This window comes from Sphaeramia orbicularis, chromosome 15 (assembly GCF_902148855.1).
Source record: "Sphaeramia orbicularis chromosome 15, fSphaOr1.1, whole genome shotgun sequence".
In the NCBI taxonomy this organism is placed as follows: domain Eukaryota; kingdom Metazoa; phylum Chordata; class Actinopteri; order Kurtiformes; family Apogonidae; genus Sphaeramia; species Sphaeramia orbicularis.
In genome coordinates, this window is record NC_043971.1 from 13,764,338 (window position 1) to 13,781,449 (window position 17,112).

The following is a 17,112-nucleotide window of genomic DNA, read 5'->3' on the forward strand; positions in this document are numbered from 1 at the left end:
TTCTCACATTTTAACATACCCGCATGGAGATAATTTGCCAAAAAAAACCACGACCTTTTTGTTAAAAAAAAAAAAAAAAAAAAAAAAGGTTACCGGTAATTACAGTCTACTAACAATTAGAATTTTTTTTACACTCAAACATGTTTCTGCAGATCAGGTTTATCTAGAACAGCAAATTTACAGTAATGGTGTGAATTACAGTGTATGGATTGATGCATAAGTGTCCACTGTGTTGGCTGATATGGAAATAAACCGACAAAATCCATAAATATACAAGAGAACACCTTGTTTTTATTCTGTATATATATTTACACTTTTCTTTTATTTCTTTTAAACTGTTTTGCACTACGCACCACTAGAGAGTTTTCTCTTTTAATTTCATTGTACATATGTATAACGACAGTAAAGGCATTCTATTCTATTCTATTCTATAATATCAAACCATTTTCCATGGTTTTCTTAATAATAACCAAAATCACTTCAGTTCTTACATCAATAGCTATGGCATTGTACTGACAAAAACAGTGCTTTTAGGCATTCCGTGTTTTCTTTTCTGTCTGTTTTAGTCACATGATACACACAGGAGTTAGTACTTGATTGCATAACTATTGTTTTTGATGATTTATGATGGTCTAATATTTTAATCCACGACTGTATATAGTGTATTGTCATTGTACATGTGTTGTATTGTAATAATTGTTTGCAATCCTATCAGTGCAAACAAGCATAAAATAGATAGATAGATAGATAGATAGATAGATAGATAGATAGATAGATAGATAGATAGATAGATAGATAGATAGATAGATAGATAGATAGATAGATAGATAGATAGATAGAAAGTCTACTAGAAGTGCTTTGTGCCTCTAAAAACAGGTTTGAATGTATTAAAACACACTTAATATGCCTTACCATTCACCTACCACATACACTCAACATACATACACTGTATATGTTAGTGATGGACACTTTAGTTTTTAATTCTCAATCTCTCATCTGTAAAATGACTAAATCTCAAGTGTTGAGCAGTAGTGAACTTCACTTAAATTAGTATTTTAATTAGAATTTACAGTATCTACTGTTAGACTACAATAGCATCGGCAACTGTAAATGTCAACTATAAACGTTTGGCTGTTTTGGAGTGAGAAAGTAAAATTACATTAAGAAAATGTTTGCATCTTCAAACTATTCTTTTAAAAACATGAATAATATGAACAATATGACGTTTCTTAAGCAAAATAAGTGCAATTTTAGCAATATTTTACAATAAATCATCATTTACACATGTGCATTACAACTCACAGATCTCTAAAGGCACAAAACACTTAGTAACAGACAGGATATTGTTAAAAGTGCACTTACATCTCTTAAAACATTTGAGGTTGTTCATATGTATTTAGGTTGTTCACATTTTTTGTAAAAGGACAGTTTGTAAACATCTTCATGTAATTTAACTTTTTTACACTAAAATGAAGAGGGAAAAAAATGGAGTTGTCATTATGTGTAGGTTATTATGATAGTATTTTACTGGTGTAGCTCATTTGTGATAATGTGTCCCCTGAACTAAAACGAGTTTGACACCCTTGACTGTTAATATCATATGCTTGCCATATGTTTGACACCTTGCACTAAAGACTGAACATTATCCTCAGAGATGGAGGCTAATCACTGCAACTGTTTGTTGTGCAGCGACTCTAGCTTCAGCTGTAACTCCCCACTCAGCCAACTGGACCATTTAATGATCTGGTTGAGTGAGTTTCTTTCTTTTAAGGGCAGGTTTCCAAACCATGACTCTCATAAAAAAGATAAAGTGGACAGAAAAAACAGCATCATCATAGTCTTATCAATGTGGAAACCGGACAACTTGCACAGTCAAAACATGCTGGTATGCCTTCCAGCTCACTGCTTTACTCTTCTCCTTAAAAGTCAATGTGGACTGAGTCACTGATGAGGTATTTTTATTGTTTGTTGACTGAACTAGCTCAATAGTTTGTCCTTTACTAATAATAGATTCATTTGGTATTCTTTCTAAAATCAGTGGCTATCTCTTTGATCTTTGGCATTTGTGGTTATTTACTGAAACTATAAGAAATTTAGAGCCATAAGCAAGCATGTATCCAACTATTGCATTTCCTTCTATTTTTTTTTTCTTTCTATTATTATTTTTTTTTTTTTGTTATTACCGGGTGCTTGCATGTAATGCAAAGCGCAAGGTACTGTTGTTTGTCATATTTATTATGATTACCCCACCCCCTGAAGGTAGACAGAACGTCAGCCAATAAGAGCGCAGGTAGACACGTCAGCCAATGGGAGCGCAGGTAGACACCAAGATTATAATGGTTCTGGATTTTTCATTAAGTTTTAGTATTATTTAGTTTTGACTTTTGTCTCTATAATTCAGTTAGTTTTAATTAGATTTTAGAGCAGGTTTGCTAGGTTTTATTAGTTTTTGTTTTTTTTTCTAAATGCTTAGTTTTAGTATTAATTTTAGTTTTGTCGTATCTTTTATGTTTTTTGCCGTCGTATTCAAATAAATCCCAGATAGGACTCTGCTGCTTTCTCCCAACTTCAGTCTCCATGTTTCCAGGTAGAGTGGGGACCAGAAGATGACTCTAAACCATGAGAAGTGACGGACCATTAAATATCAAATGTTGCCAGCAGCTAAAATTACTTGCGAGAAATAAATCGATTTCATATCAATCTGACATTGACAAAGACAAAAACGAAGGGAATTTTATCCATAATTTTTTATACGTTTTAGTTAGTTTTGTGAGCACACAAATACAGTTTCAGTTAGTTAACATTTTTTTCTTTTAATTATAGTTTTTATTTATTTCAGTTCACGAAAATGTTTTTACAATTCTAGTTTTTGTCATTTCGTTAGTTTTCATTAACAATAATAACCTTGGTAGACAGGTCAGCCAACGGGAGCGCAGGTAGACAGAATGTGTTAATAGGGACTGAACCCGCAAAGAGAGGCCCTCTCACTCATGAGAGGGCCTTTCCCACAGGGCACACACACAGAAACACAGTAGGGTTTTTCAAAATAAAAGCCTCATTAAAAATGCTAAATAATGAGTATTAATAACTATATTTATATTAATAACTAATATATTTATAACTGCCAAAAAAACATGGACAGGGGCAGAGCTGGGCCAGAGTGTGAGGTCCCAACCAAGGCTGCTTGCAGCTTTAATTATTATTAATGTGGATTCAGTGAATTCCCATCTTTTCAGTGTCATTTGTTCCAGACACAGATCCCACAGTTGTTTTCTTTCTTGGTTGGATCTTCTCCACAGGTCATTAGTGGTTATCAGGTGCACCTGCCATGTTTCTCCTCACCTGGCTGTAATTGGTCAGTTGAAGTCTTTAAAAGGAGATTGTCCCTCCCATCTCAGTTTGCCCCACCCCCATCCTGACCACTGACTCCTATTTTAAATGCTGTTTAAGACCCATCTTTTATTTTTATCTGTTTCTGTGACTCAGTGGACGATTGTAAATTGTATTGTCAGTCTCATATTAGAACCCCTTAAAGGGCTCTTTATTGGAATTCAGTAAGGAATTTTCTCTTTCCTGTTGTGCGGTTACACAGTTACAGCAAACATTCTTTGTAATAACTTATACATACAAATGCGATGTAGAACAACATAACTTTCATCCAAATATATACTGTACTTTTTTTTATAAACAGTTCTTCTTTGGTACTATTTCTTGCTTTTACATCGCAGGTAGACGCAAGTCCACAAATTCGGCAAGAGGCAAGCACACGGATTACATTTCCTTCAGGAAATGTGCACGTCTATTTACAAACATTATCTGTTTCTTAGAATTTGCATTATGTCTGTTGTAGCTGAATTTCATCTTTATATGTTAGAGTGACAGTTATACACATGGTACAGTTATGTGTGGTTGCAAATGTTTTACCACAGAAATCAAGACTTTAAAAAAAATCCTTTATTATAAAATGCTCTGAGAATAACATGAATATGTAATGTGCATACAAAAAGATGGATGTATGAAAAGTACATAAATATACAAAACTGGCTTATTTTTTTATTTACATTTGCATTCTTATGGCAATACAAAAAAAATGTATCAGATGCTGAACAGCTGTCGTGACCAACCATTGTTATGAATGGTACTATGAAGCTCTCTCTCAAATGAATACTGATAATTTTCAGATAAATGTAGGTCTAGTTAACTGAACCTGATAGTGCACTTCAATGAGTATTACCTTAATATTGTGTACACAGTTTAAATATTTAACAAGATGTTTCATAGATGATTCTCCTCAAAACTGTTAACCACTTCCAACAAACTACAATTGTTTCACACAGATAAATTCCATGCTTGTGAACTCATAATGGTGTTTTAGTACAACAGGTTAGCATAACCTTTGATGCAGAAATCATTCTGATCTTCTATTGAAGTAAAAAATGTTTCTCCAGCATCTTTGTAAAGGACACAGCATAATCATTTACTGTCAGAGCAATACATTTAAGTTTGTCAAAGTAGAGCAAAAGCCAAAAAAAAGACTTCTGACAGTAACTTGCTCTCCTAACCCTTAATTCAGTCAGAAAACTTATATTTGAGATATTCTGTCAATGCTGTCCTGGGACCCAGCAATGCATTTTTGTCCTCTGTAGTGGGCAAGAGTTTCACAGCTTTATTTATTAAAAAAAAAAAAACACTGTCCACTGCAAAGCACATTTATTTAAATTAAAAAAAAAAATCCGGTTTCTAATCGATGCGATTATGTAATGTAAAAAAAAAACCCAAAACTTTTACTTACTGGGTCTCAGGAGGTTAAAAGACGTGGATATAGCCACCATGACATCATCCAGTGGTTTATGGACTGACATTTTAAGGACTTAAGTTTGGTATTTGATTGTCTTGAATGTGAGCATACTTGAAGAAAAGATATGAAGCTCCCCAAGTTAATACCACTGGTAAATTCCTGAAAAGTCCGGCCACACTGATAACTGTAACCACTGTTAAAAAAAAAAACACGCCATTGTAGTTTCCATGTAATTTCCACCTCCATATTAAATGGTTATGTATACAGCTGTCAATAGTCAGTTTTCCATTGACCCCCAAATTGTGAGAATATAACTTGCGCATAAATATTTACCTAATGGAAAAACAACAATTTCACCAAAACTCTAATTTTTTGATTAAAAGTTTTTGTGCTGGCAAGAGGTGGTTTTTCACAATTTAGTGCAATTTGTATATCATACAAAACTACAATGGAAAAACCTTTTTCCACAATGAGAGTCACGTGAATAAAAAAAACGGATGTTGATGGACGTTACAACAAGTGAAGAAGAGTTTTAAAAGAAACATGGCGTGGTATGTGTGGACACACCAGAAATTGTGATTTAATCAAAAAATCGACATTACACACTTCTGTTTTATCAACATTTAGTAAATATCAGTAAAGTTTTGCACGTATGTCCAATGGAAAAGCGACTAATGATGTGTTATCCATAATCACACTGAGCTCTATTTTGCAGACTAGCTGATAGAATTGAGTACAAATGAATCCTAACATTAGGAGATCATAGCGAGCAGGTTAGCTATGCTAACAGTGTGAGTATTGTAATTAAGTACTGGTAAAATTCATCAAACAGGCATGACAGAATCCTCTGTCAGTCTTGTTAGTTTATCTTCTTAACCATAACCATAGTCAAGCTGTCTTAAGTCCAACTGGCATCACTCTGTTTGTCAAAGCCCACCCAGCAGACATCAAACACTCCACAGCCTCTTACAGCAGCCGCCCCTCTAATTATGCATCCCTGTTGAGCCTTAACACAAAAACAGATGAATTTTATAAATTTTCACTGCTGCACAGTTGTACAGAACTGGAAATGAGCTATACAGACCAGAGGTTCTTTGCATCAGGCTGTAAGCATTTTTGTTTCTACTGTGAAGTTGGGGCATTGTAATGTGGGACCCCCAGGTTGGAGATTAAACCAGTGTTCAGCACGTGGCACTAAATTCAGCCGTAGCAGGGTTTGGTGGTGTGGTATTCTTCTTCTTAAAACATAAACAGCTGAAGGAACTCTTAAGGGCTTCACGGAACATGGAGCTGGAGAAGGCGTAGATAAGTGGGTCCAAAGTGCTATTAAGATAGCTGAAGGCGAAACTCATTATGAAGATGCTGGTCCACTGGTTGAACAATGCACAGTCTGTGGGCCAGAACTTCTTAATGCACAATCCAACCAGGCCTGTGAAGATACCTGGAAGGAAGCAGATGGTGAAAACCAAATTGATCACACATACTGCTTGAATGGCCCTTTTCACTTTTTTCTGTCGGTCCAACCCTCTGTGGTGCAGGAAGCAGGCAGTTCGAACTGAGCAGAAGAGCAACAAGAACCAGGGAAGGACGAACTCTGCTACATAGGCTGCTTGGTTTAGTTTTATTGCTAAAGGAGGTTCTTCAGAGGATGTGAAGCTTCGACACAGGGTTCTGTTGCCCTCCTCATAAAGGAGGTTGATGGTTAACAGTGGAATCCGGAGGACAATCACAAGTACCCAGATAAGGGCTGTGAGCCAACCAGCCTGATGAAAGGTCATTTGGTTGATCCAGTGATGAGGGTAGACCACTTTAAAGTACCGATCCAGAGCCACAATCGTCATGAAGCCTATACTGGCGGAGCGATTGACAGCCAGCATGAAGAGGTTGACGCGGCACCAGTCGTGTCCAAATACCCAGTTTTCACCTCGGAGGTGATTGTCAATGCGTAAGGGGACACTGACAAGAAGGAGGAAGTCAGCAAGGAGCAGGTTAAAGAGGAAGACAGCGTGGGGTTTCCAAAACTTCATTCGGAAACAGAAAATCCACAAGGCCACTATGTTTATGGGCAGACCCACTATCATCTCAGCAATCATCACTGCAGGCATGAATGTGGTTCCTGAGTCTTGATTGGCTGGACAGTGAGAGTCATTTGGTTTTCCAGAGGAATTCATTTCCAGGAGTTATTTAAATCCACGCATGTGTCTGAAAAGAAAAAAAAAGTAAAGTTAGTTTACGGTTGTTCATCCCTTCCTGCCCAGTCTCCAAATGTTAATGTTAAATTACTATTCCTTTAAAGGTTGTGGAATTTTTCTGTTTCTCAAGATATACAAACTCTCAGATGAAATGGAAAGTATATTTTCACAAAGCTGGACACAGGCCTGTTTATCTGAGTGCATGAAAAGTTTACTTTATAGAGACATGTATTTCTCAAAGGACAGTAATGCCACTAATATACTGTAGATTCAAATACCCAGCTGTCTATAAAGTAGGTCCAATGATGTCAACCTTAAACATACAGTAGTAAAATAAAACATATAAACAAATACAGCAATAACATGAATCCAACATCATATATAATACAGTAATAAGTACAATTTTATATCACTACTACAGCTACTTATACTTTTCATGTTTCACTTACATTTACAATATATATATATATATATATATATATATATACTGTTACTGAACTAAGAGATTGAGTGGAAAACTGTGATTTTAGTGCTTTTACTTAAGGAATCTCATTGCTTTTTCCCCCGCTGACCAGTAAAAGGAGATAAATTGTATAAATTCAACAGTTCTGAAGATAATGTGGCAGTCTGAATTTCTTAATATCAAAAAGTGAATTGAATTTCCCTTTAAGCTACACCTTCACAACGCCTATTCTTTTAGAAAACTTTGCATCGCTACATTTGTATACAAATAGAATTTCAGTTGTTTCCCCCCCGAGTGAATTTGGATATTTAAAGTAGGGTTGCATGAGGTATACTTAACTATTCTAAGTGTATTGTGTATAGTAGAATACAGTTGAGCACCTTCAGTTTAGGGAAAGGACGGCGTGCCAAAAACAAACTATTACCCATATTTTATGAGTCTACAGCAGCTTTAATCATCATCAGACAGTCATATCTAAATTCAAAATATTCATGTCCATTGTAGTATCACCTAATTGAAGGTGGACTATGGAAAATTTGCATAAGCTTGTGTGATACTTATATGATGCTTTGTGCTAGGAACAGCTAATTTGCCTAACTTCAGTTAACAACAGTCTCAGATGCTAACAATACATACACTGATTTGTACGAAGAGGTTTCAGGGCATATTTTTTGCTCACTCTCAAGTTGTTATTTGTCACTACTTTACAGCTGCAACAAAAGATAATGTTATCTTTTGTAGGTAGTCAACAGTAGCTACTTGTCAACAGACCCCAACAAACTATACAACAGTATTTACTAATCTTACATAGAGAATCAGTAACACTTCTTTTGAACGAATTTCTACTTGTAAAGTGTCTCCAGAATAAAAATAGTACAACTAAACCAAGTTTGATACACTAACGAGTAAAAATTAAGTAAAAAATTCTGGTTGGCTGTAGTTTCCAAGATACAGTCTTTGATTTTAAATGTGAAATTGTGAGAATTAATGACAAAATGGGTTTTACTCAAAAGGACAGTTTGTCTAGGAGCTACCAGATTTACTTCAAAACACTGTCTGTACATTGCAATTTACAGGATCGATCTAGTGGAAGAGTTATAAATGTATTGTATTAATATACATAAGCTAATATGCTGTACACTGAACTAATGCTTTTGTCATTTGTTCATTCCATCTAATTCAAGTATATAAGATTTAGAACATTAAATATCTGAGGCACATAATTTCTAAAAAAAATTGTTGACTGCTGTAATCATGATTGTTTCTAGCCTAATCAGGAATAATATGTAAATCATTATCAGTAATTCTATGGTGTTGTTTTAATACTTATATGTAGTTTTTGTGCCAGGCTTCAGTGTAAAAAAATATGTTGTAATTAGTGATTACAGAGGGTTTATGTTTAAAAAAAATTGCAGTTATTATTACAACTGTACATTTCTTTACCTGCTCTGTGCCTTGATAATCACCGATCTTTAAAGGGTTTGTCTCCCTTACTCAGAAATAGTTTAAATTTTGATTCCTAGAAGGATCCATGTTATGATGCCATATGTTGATATTCTCCAACAATCTAAACCTCCAGATGCTGAACTCACCCCCATTTACCATCACCTTACACCAGCAATATTTCCTAAAAAATCTCATCAAACCTCTTATACAATTATATCAACTTATATATCCTTCATGCATGTAATACTTAATTAGTGCTTTTAATACATATCCAGTTCCATATAATGACCAAACATGAGTGACCTTTGACCTGAACTCATTTGAATATCATGTTGGAAAATACAGCAAAATCATTAGGTTTGACTTCTAAAATCTAAAAGAACATTCTTGCCCACCTTGTAGATTCTATTGCTTGAAATATGTTAAACACACTATATTTATACATAAAATAAATCAAGCTTTAGAATCTTCGAGGAGGGCAAGATGTTCAATTTTAAGGTAAACTAAGAAGGTTTACAAAATTATACACTGCGTGCAGAAGTGAATGGAACATCCCAACTGGTCACCTAACATGTCTTGTTTACAAATGTTTGTTATTATGATCGTAAGTATTTGTTGCTTTAATGGAATGGAGCTCCTTTCCAGTTGAGTAAATCATGTCGCTATTCATACTAAAGAGTTACGTACTTAGTATTGCAGACATTATCACGCTGAAAGGGATCAATTTTGGAGATCCTTGATATGCTGTTTTCCTTCAGTAACTGAGTCTAAACATGGTCCAAAATGATTTTCTAGACATAATCATGCATTTTACTGAGCCAGACACACCTATTTTTAAAATAAATCCAAAGTGGGCAAAATAGATAGGATACTAGAACATGTCCTTTCTAATGATATACAGTCACAGAAAAAATTATTAGACCATCAAAAGTCATCAAAAACAATGGTAATGCGATCAAGTACTAACTTCTGTGTGTATCATGTGATTAAAACAGACAGAAAAGAAAACATGGAATGCCTAAAAACACTGTTTTTTGCAGTACAATGCCATAGATATTGATGTAAGAGCATAAGTGATTATCAAGAAAACATGGAAAAATGGTTAGATATCAACTCTGAAATTAAACTCTTATGAGCTGTTTTTGTTGTTATTGTTATATTTGTCCAAATAAATTTACCTTTAAGTTGTACCAGGCATTAAAATGAACAAGAAATTGAAGAAAACAAGGGGTGGTCTAATAATTCTTTCTGCAACTGTATCTCTGATAACCTCACCTGGTTTGCCAACACCACGGCTTCTTGTAGATATACAGCTCCTCACAGCTCCTCAATAGATAGAATCCTTCTGTACTGCATAGCACTGTCGTGTGGTTCTCTCACAGATGTTAATGCTGCATTAAAACCCTTACTGGCTGCTTTTTCCCCTCCCTAAAACGCATCATCTGCAGTCACTTCCGTTGTCCTTTGGCAGAGGCTACAGTTCAGTGCAGTTCTCTACAGACTCAACAGTTTACTCCCTAAGGCGTTTGGAATTTCTTGGTACACTAATGACAAACTCTTGAACTTTCCCACTCTGCTGTTTCCTACTGTGATAAATAGGCAACCAAACAAAAGCACTTTCATGAACTTATCTAAATTGGACTCCAAAGTTGTACACAGTTACAATCAGGATTCATTATCTCTATAACCATTAGTCTTTTTTTTATCAGTTGAAATATATTTAAAGCTTTCCCCATTTAGATTTTTTTTTTTTTTTCTTTTTACAACTTTTGACCCTCATCTCCCACAAAAAAATACACAGCTACCAGTGCACCTCATATAACCCCACTGTAAAAAAAAAAAAAAAAAAAAATGTAATGAAGCCTACTAAACCTGCACTAGTGGACTATAATTTCCTAGGATATAAGTGCAAAATGTGGAGAACAGTTTTTGAAGTGAAAAGTACTCACCAGTCTGCAGTCACTTCTTCACTTCCTCTCTGGTTTTCTCTAAACTTCTTTTCACAAACCAGGGTATTTTTTAGTCAGCCGTTGATGACTACAGCAGTAAATCTCACCTGAGACTAGACTAAGATCAGTTTGCATTTCGTTGTTAAACCGGCCCCTTCTGACAACGTGCATGAACATGAAGTTTCGTTGTTGCAGATAAAACCATGATAACGTGATGTTGTGACTTAGTCAACTTCACTTCTGGTATTTGACTTAACACTTCTAAATTTATCAACAGGGCTCAGTTCATGCCACTTCACTTCTTCATTTTTACACTCAAAAAAGATCCTCTTTGATAAAATTGCAAAAATAAAATTGGTTAAATTACAATGTTTAGTGCTATTTTCTACTTTTATATATCTGATGAAGACGAATATTACCGACTTATTTGAATTTAAGTGGAGCCAGTTTTGTTTTTCTAAATTTACTTGTAATTTCAAAGTTACTTATATCTCATTGATTTAAAAAAAAAAAAAAAAAAAAAAACTTCACGTAGGACTTTTAATGTGCAGCTTTAACACAGTGTGCATTTATTTAACTTCACATGAACAGCCCAATAACAGGATGTCATGTGATTAAACAGCATCCGGTCTGCTTTACTTGCTGGGGGACTTGACATACATTACAATTTCAACTAACCACAATAACCCATTTCTGATTTCTCTGACTATCGCCAAGAAAATAATTTTTCAAAATTGGAAATCGAAACACTCCTGCCATATCACCCACTGGATCAATTTACTCTCAGAACACAGATCAATAGAAAAAAGAACAGCCTGCACAACAAACAATATATCAGCCTTTGAGGAAACATGGAACACATTCAAAAATTACCTTAAGTCCATCCATCCAGGCAAGGCAAGTTTATTTGTGTAGCACATTTCAGCAACAAGGCAATTCAAGGTGCTTCACACAGGACATTGAAATACAGCGACAGGGAAAAAGAAACACATTTAAAACATTATAAAAGAAACATGTAAAAGGTGATTAAAACAGCAAGTACGAAAACAACACATAAAATCCAAAAATATAATTAATATAAGAGTTGCAGTGCAGAGTTTCAAAAGAGAAAATAAAATTTAAAAAGTAAAAAGCCTTTTAGTCAAAGGCAGCAGTGAACAGGTGAGTCTTTAACCTTGACTTAAAAGAACTCAGACTCTCAGCAGACCTGATATTTTCTGGTAGTTTGTTCCAGATATACGGAGCATAGAAACTGAACGCTGATTCTCCATGTTTAGTTCTGACTTTGGGAACACAGAGCAGACCTGCACCAGACCACCTGAGTGATCTGGATGGTTCATACTGGACTAGAAGGTCTCTGATGTATTTTGGGCCTAAACCATTCAGTGCTTTATTTGCTAGCAGGAGAATTTTAAAGTCTATTCTCTGAGAGACAGGGAGCCAGTGTAGAGACCTCAGAACTGGACATATGTGGTCCACTCTCTTGGTCTTAGTGGGGACTCGAGCAACAGCATTCTGGATCAGCTGCAGTTTTATGATAGACTTTTTAGGCAGACCAGAGAAGATACTAGAACTAGAGCTCAAACCAAAGCAGTAACCAAAACCAGAGCCACGTACAGGACCACATATCAGACCACATCACATTTTTTAATTTACATCATTCACATCAATTTCATTCTTTCTCTCTACCTCCACATACAGACAAACCAGGATTCCATCTCTCCTTTGTTCCCACCTACACTTCTCTCTTCCCCTCTCTCATATAGGTCCACTTCTCTACTTTCAGGACTTTGGGGATCTGCTGCTAATGTCTTGGTCCAGATACCACACACACCTGCAGTGGTCTGGTGGACTCTAGGCCTCAGATCATAGTTGTTTTAGTGGAATAAGGGGAACCTACACCATATTAGGTCCCATAAATGCTGGCTTGGTTGAGATCCAGTTTTTGTTCTTTAGATACTTTTGGTAGATACTAATCACTTTTCCCTGGGACTGAACAACAGGATCAGGAGATGCTCTGATCCAGGGATCAACAAGTCACTTTGAAAAACAGATTCTCGTGTAAGATTGCGCAACAAGATCGGGAGTGTTTTAATTTGACGCCATTTCCTCGTTTTATTCATTTCTGTTTTTCACTTGAGGTCACTTAATGCAAGATATCAATCTGAGTCAGCACTGATGGCGTGTGATCTAAAAAGAGCAGATAATTTCCTAAGAGAAATATAAGAGTGAGGTATTTACAGCTGTAGTCAAACACACTGCCTGTTGACTTCAACAACGCAAATCAGCCACAGACTTATACAGTCACCATGTACTTCTGTGTGAAGAGTCCAGCCCCTGTCAGCTCAATGACTTTATGATCACTGACTTCCACACTGTGGCATAGCCCCCCCACCCCCTCTCAGAGGTGTGTTTGAAGAATCACTGGACTCTGATCTGGAAGTCTGTCATTCATCTGACTGTTTTATTAGTGTTCATGCAAAACAAACACACAGGACGCAGCAGTGGCATCACATTTGCTCAGAGATATGCTTTCAGAGACACTTTATGGTTAAACTGCATGCAGTGGTAAATGTTGCATCCATTTAACTCATTTGTGAGTTTGTTGCCTTTTTAGCTTGTCTCTAAGCATTAGTCTATCAGGAATGAATGGCCATTTATGATGATAATGCACCATAAATCTTTTTACTATGCCCACAGCCTACACTGATGCAACGGTTAAATTATACAAACAGAACGGACATAAATGATAGGTCTAAACACACTGAAAACAAATGGAAAGTAATCTTTGCCTGCTCTAAGGCTGAGGAAAGAGACGTATCTCAGCATATCTTGCTACTTACAGGGTGGGGAAGCAAAATTTACAATGAACATTTAGTTGTTTTTTCTCAGCAGGCACTACGTCAATTGTTTTGAAACCAAACATATATTGATGTCATAATCATACCTAGCACTATTATCCATACCTTTTCAGAAACTTTTGCCCATATGAGTAATCAGGAAAGCAAACGTCGAAGAGTGTGTGATTTGCTGAATGCACTCGTCACACCAAAGGAGATTTCAAAAATAGTTGGAGTGTCCATAAAGACTGTTTATAATGGAAAGAAGAGAATGACTATGAGCAAAACTATTACGAGAAAGTCTGGAAGATACTATTAAAGAAGAATGGGAGAAGTTGTCACCCGAATATTTGAGGAACACTTGCGCAAGTTTCAGGAAGTGTGTGAAGGCAGTTATTGAGAAAGAAGGAGGACACATAGAATAAAAACATTTTCTATTATGTAAATTTTCTTGTGGCAAATAAATTCTCATGACTTTCAATAAACTAATTGGTCATACACTGTCTTTCAATCCCTGCCTCAAAATATTGTAAATTTTGCTTCCCCTCCCTGTAAACTCACTAAGCTGCAATATAATGATTTACACATATGAAAACAATAAAAAAGAAAAGAAAAAGATCAATACTTAATAAGAACATTTTGGGTCTGATGGTTCTTGGAAAAAAAAAAAAGTGAAAATTATTATTTTACAGGAAAAATATCAAATATTACTTCAGTTCAAGTCATGTATTCCTATGTCTATTGAAATTTTCACAGAATTTATGTAAAAGAAAATCAACAAGACACTGTGACATTGAACAAAAAACTAAATATTGACTGCAAAGGTGTCACCTGAAGCCAGAGCATATTTTACTCACCCTTTGTGCTGAACATATTTAAACATCTGTCACTAAAGAATAAAGAATATTTCTTTAGTAAAAGTTTGTCATGTATGTTACTTTTGTATGACAAACAATTAAAGAAGTAGTAAACAATAATTCTACTTTGACAAAACATATAATATTGGTGTAAATATTGAAAAATTTGAGTTAAAAAAAATGTTTTATAGGTGAAAATGGCCAATCAACCTTAGCTTTCCCACACTCAACCATTTGTGATTAGTCTACATCATGACATTTTAATTTTTTTTAAAAAGTCAATATTAGAATGCTTCCAGTCAGTTATGTGCTGCCCACATACTCTTTTCTGCTGAACCGGATTCATTTTTCAACAGGGAATTGAAGCACTTACCAAATCATGTTGAGTCAGAGCTCAGATTGCATGTGAGGACATGTAAGATGCATGTGGTAGTTTCTCTTTCATTTAGATGGCTGTTTTTGGTTTTACTGTGTATTTTTCTGTCATATTTGTCATATTTTTAGTTGGAATAAACTATTTTTACCTCTACTCATGAAATGATTGTGCAACTGGGACTCAGTATGTAATCATTGCACCTGGTCAAAGTTGTTTACTGATGTGTATAAACAGGAAAAACAAGAGGAATGTGTCTGAAAACAGAATTATCCCAGCCTTATGGGCAACAGTGTATTTTGTGAGTTTCTGAGTTGCTATCATGGCCAGGTCAATAGCACTTCCTGGTAAAAGTAAGTCTGATTATGAAGCAGTATAAGAAGTTTTTATTTTGAGGCTTTTTGGATAATAGATTATAGACATTTGCACTAGGGGTGTAACAGTGACAAACGAATACGTGTAGCCTATGTGAAGAAGGCAAACACACAGGAAGCAGGGTGGCTGCAAGCAGAACCCATTCTGCAGTGGCGCCACACCACTGCAGAATTCTCAACACCTCTGCAAAAACATAAATAAATAAATACATTTCTCTGAGGCTGGGGTGCCGATAAGGAGGGGGGTCAAGTCCCGCGGTTCTATAAGGAGTGCCCGACTACATTTTATACTGTAATTCAAAAAGTATTTAAGATAGAGACATGAATAATGCATCATTTTAAAGGTATTAACTAGTACTTGAAGCTCATAAAAAGAAACAAAAGATATAGTGCCGTCTTTTGCCATAAAAATTTGGAAAACTGCATGGTTATGTAGAGAACAAAAATCAACATCTAAATTTTCCTTTTTTTCTCAACATTTTAAAAGTGGGTTGCAAGTGTATCCTAACTATGAAAATTTGCCGAAAATTTTGCCTTTGATCTCAATTAAGAGGAAATATTTTCCAGAGAATGTAATATTCATGTATACCAAATCCATATGAAGACAATAAAATATCATAAGTATTGATTTGAAAAGTTAAATCTGTAGAAAGTGAAAGAAAAACATCCTTCACTAGCTAGCTATTTCATGTCGAGACCTATTTTTGGTTATGCAGGGAAAAAAAAGAAATCTTTTTTTTAGATTAGTGACAAAATAATCTTAAATTCCAATGAAGCCATGCTTAAGCAGAGGGTTAAATGCTTACTTTCAGAAATTTCCATTGGTTTAGCTCATTTGAATAATTAGTGATTAAAAAAACATGTTTTTTGAGAAAAGTGAAATTCCCTACATAACCGGCACCATCTGATATTAAAATACTTAAAAAAGCAATTCACACCAATTTTTCAGACAAAATGATTTTTATAATGATAAAAGGATGTATAAAAGGTCATAAAACTATATCGAAAATAGAAATATATCATTGAGATTTCAAATTATAGCAATGATAAGTTCTGTTATTATTCTTTCTTGGGGAACTTTCTGAGGGACTGAATTAGTTCATAGAAAAAGTTCTGTAGATTTCTTGAAAATCCTTTTTTGACAAAAATTTTAATGGATTTAGAAACTTAAGATGTTATACTATTGAACTACAAAAAGTTTGAAATCATTATCTCAATTCTAATTTTTTGATTTAAAGTCAATAGGCGCGTGACTTCACCCAGGGGTAAACATGACAATAGGTAGTATAACAGAGGCACAGAAGTCGGGGCGGACGTGCGAAGCATGTTAAGTATCACTTTTGGTTTTCAGTAGTTACAGAACACCCCCGCCCCCCTTCACGATGCCTGTACCGAAAATGTACCGAACCAAAATTTTTCTGTACCATTACAACCTTACTTTGCACTGACACACATTAGGTTATTAGTGCATTTTCAGTTGATAACACCTAACAAAAGCTAAACTAAAATAAATACATATGTAGTGAAAATATGCCGTTGCAAATAGAAATATTTGAAGTATCTGAGGATGCACTCTCCGATGAAAATCCAATAGAAGTTTCACAGTAAGTTTAGGTCTCCACACCCATCTGTTGTTCACTGATAAACTCTAAGATGACCTCAAACCTGAGTCAAATGCACTCATGAATGCCCTTATTTTTACACTAACTGTGTGGGCTTAAAAGAGGACATTCATGTCGCCAATGCAGGATCAATACTGGTACTAGTACACCGCCAATGGTCCAGGTTTGCTTCCTGGAGAGACATCAGTCTGATAACAT

At 35.3% G+C, this 17,112-nt stretch overlaps 1 protein-coding gene across 2 annotated transcripts; it reads right to left on the bottom strand.

Annotated features, from left to right (window-relative positions):
• Positions 1-5,254: 5,254 nt before the first annotated feature.
• On the bottom strand, positions 5,255-11,039 carry hcar1-3 (hydroxycarboxylic acid receptor 1-3). 2 transcript variants are annotated; one of them, XM_030156337.1, is made up of 4 exons: positions 10,175-10,450; positions 6,008-7,000; positions 5,886-5,888; positions 5,255-5,647 (listed from the first exon to the last, which is right to left on the bottom strand). In XM_030156337.1, the coding sequence occupies exons 2-4, from the start codon at positions 6,967-6,969 to the stop codon at positions 5,623-5,625; spliced, it is 990 nt and encodes a 329-aa protein (XP_030012197.1). In that variant the 5' UTR covers positions 6,970-7,000; positions 10,175-10,450; the 3' UTR covers positions 5,255-5,622. The 2 variants fall into 2 exon arrangements, with proteins under 2 accessions (XP_030012197.1, XP_030012198.1); XM_030156338.1 differs by lacking the exon at positions 10,175-10,450 and adding an exon at positions 10,849-11,039 and having other exon boundaries at positions 5,255-7,000.
• Positions 11,040-17,112: the final 6,073 nt, after the last annotated feature.

What these genes read in the sequence shown, in the direction of transcription:
- hcar1-3 (XM_030156338.1), bottom strand. Translation starts at nt 6,969, where the DNA reads ATGAATTCCTCTGGAAAACCAAATGACTCTCACTGTCCAGCCAATCAA.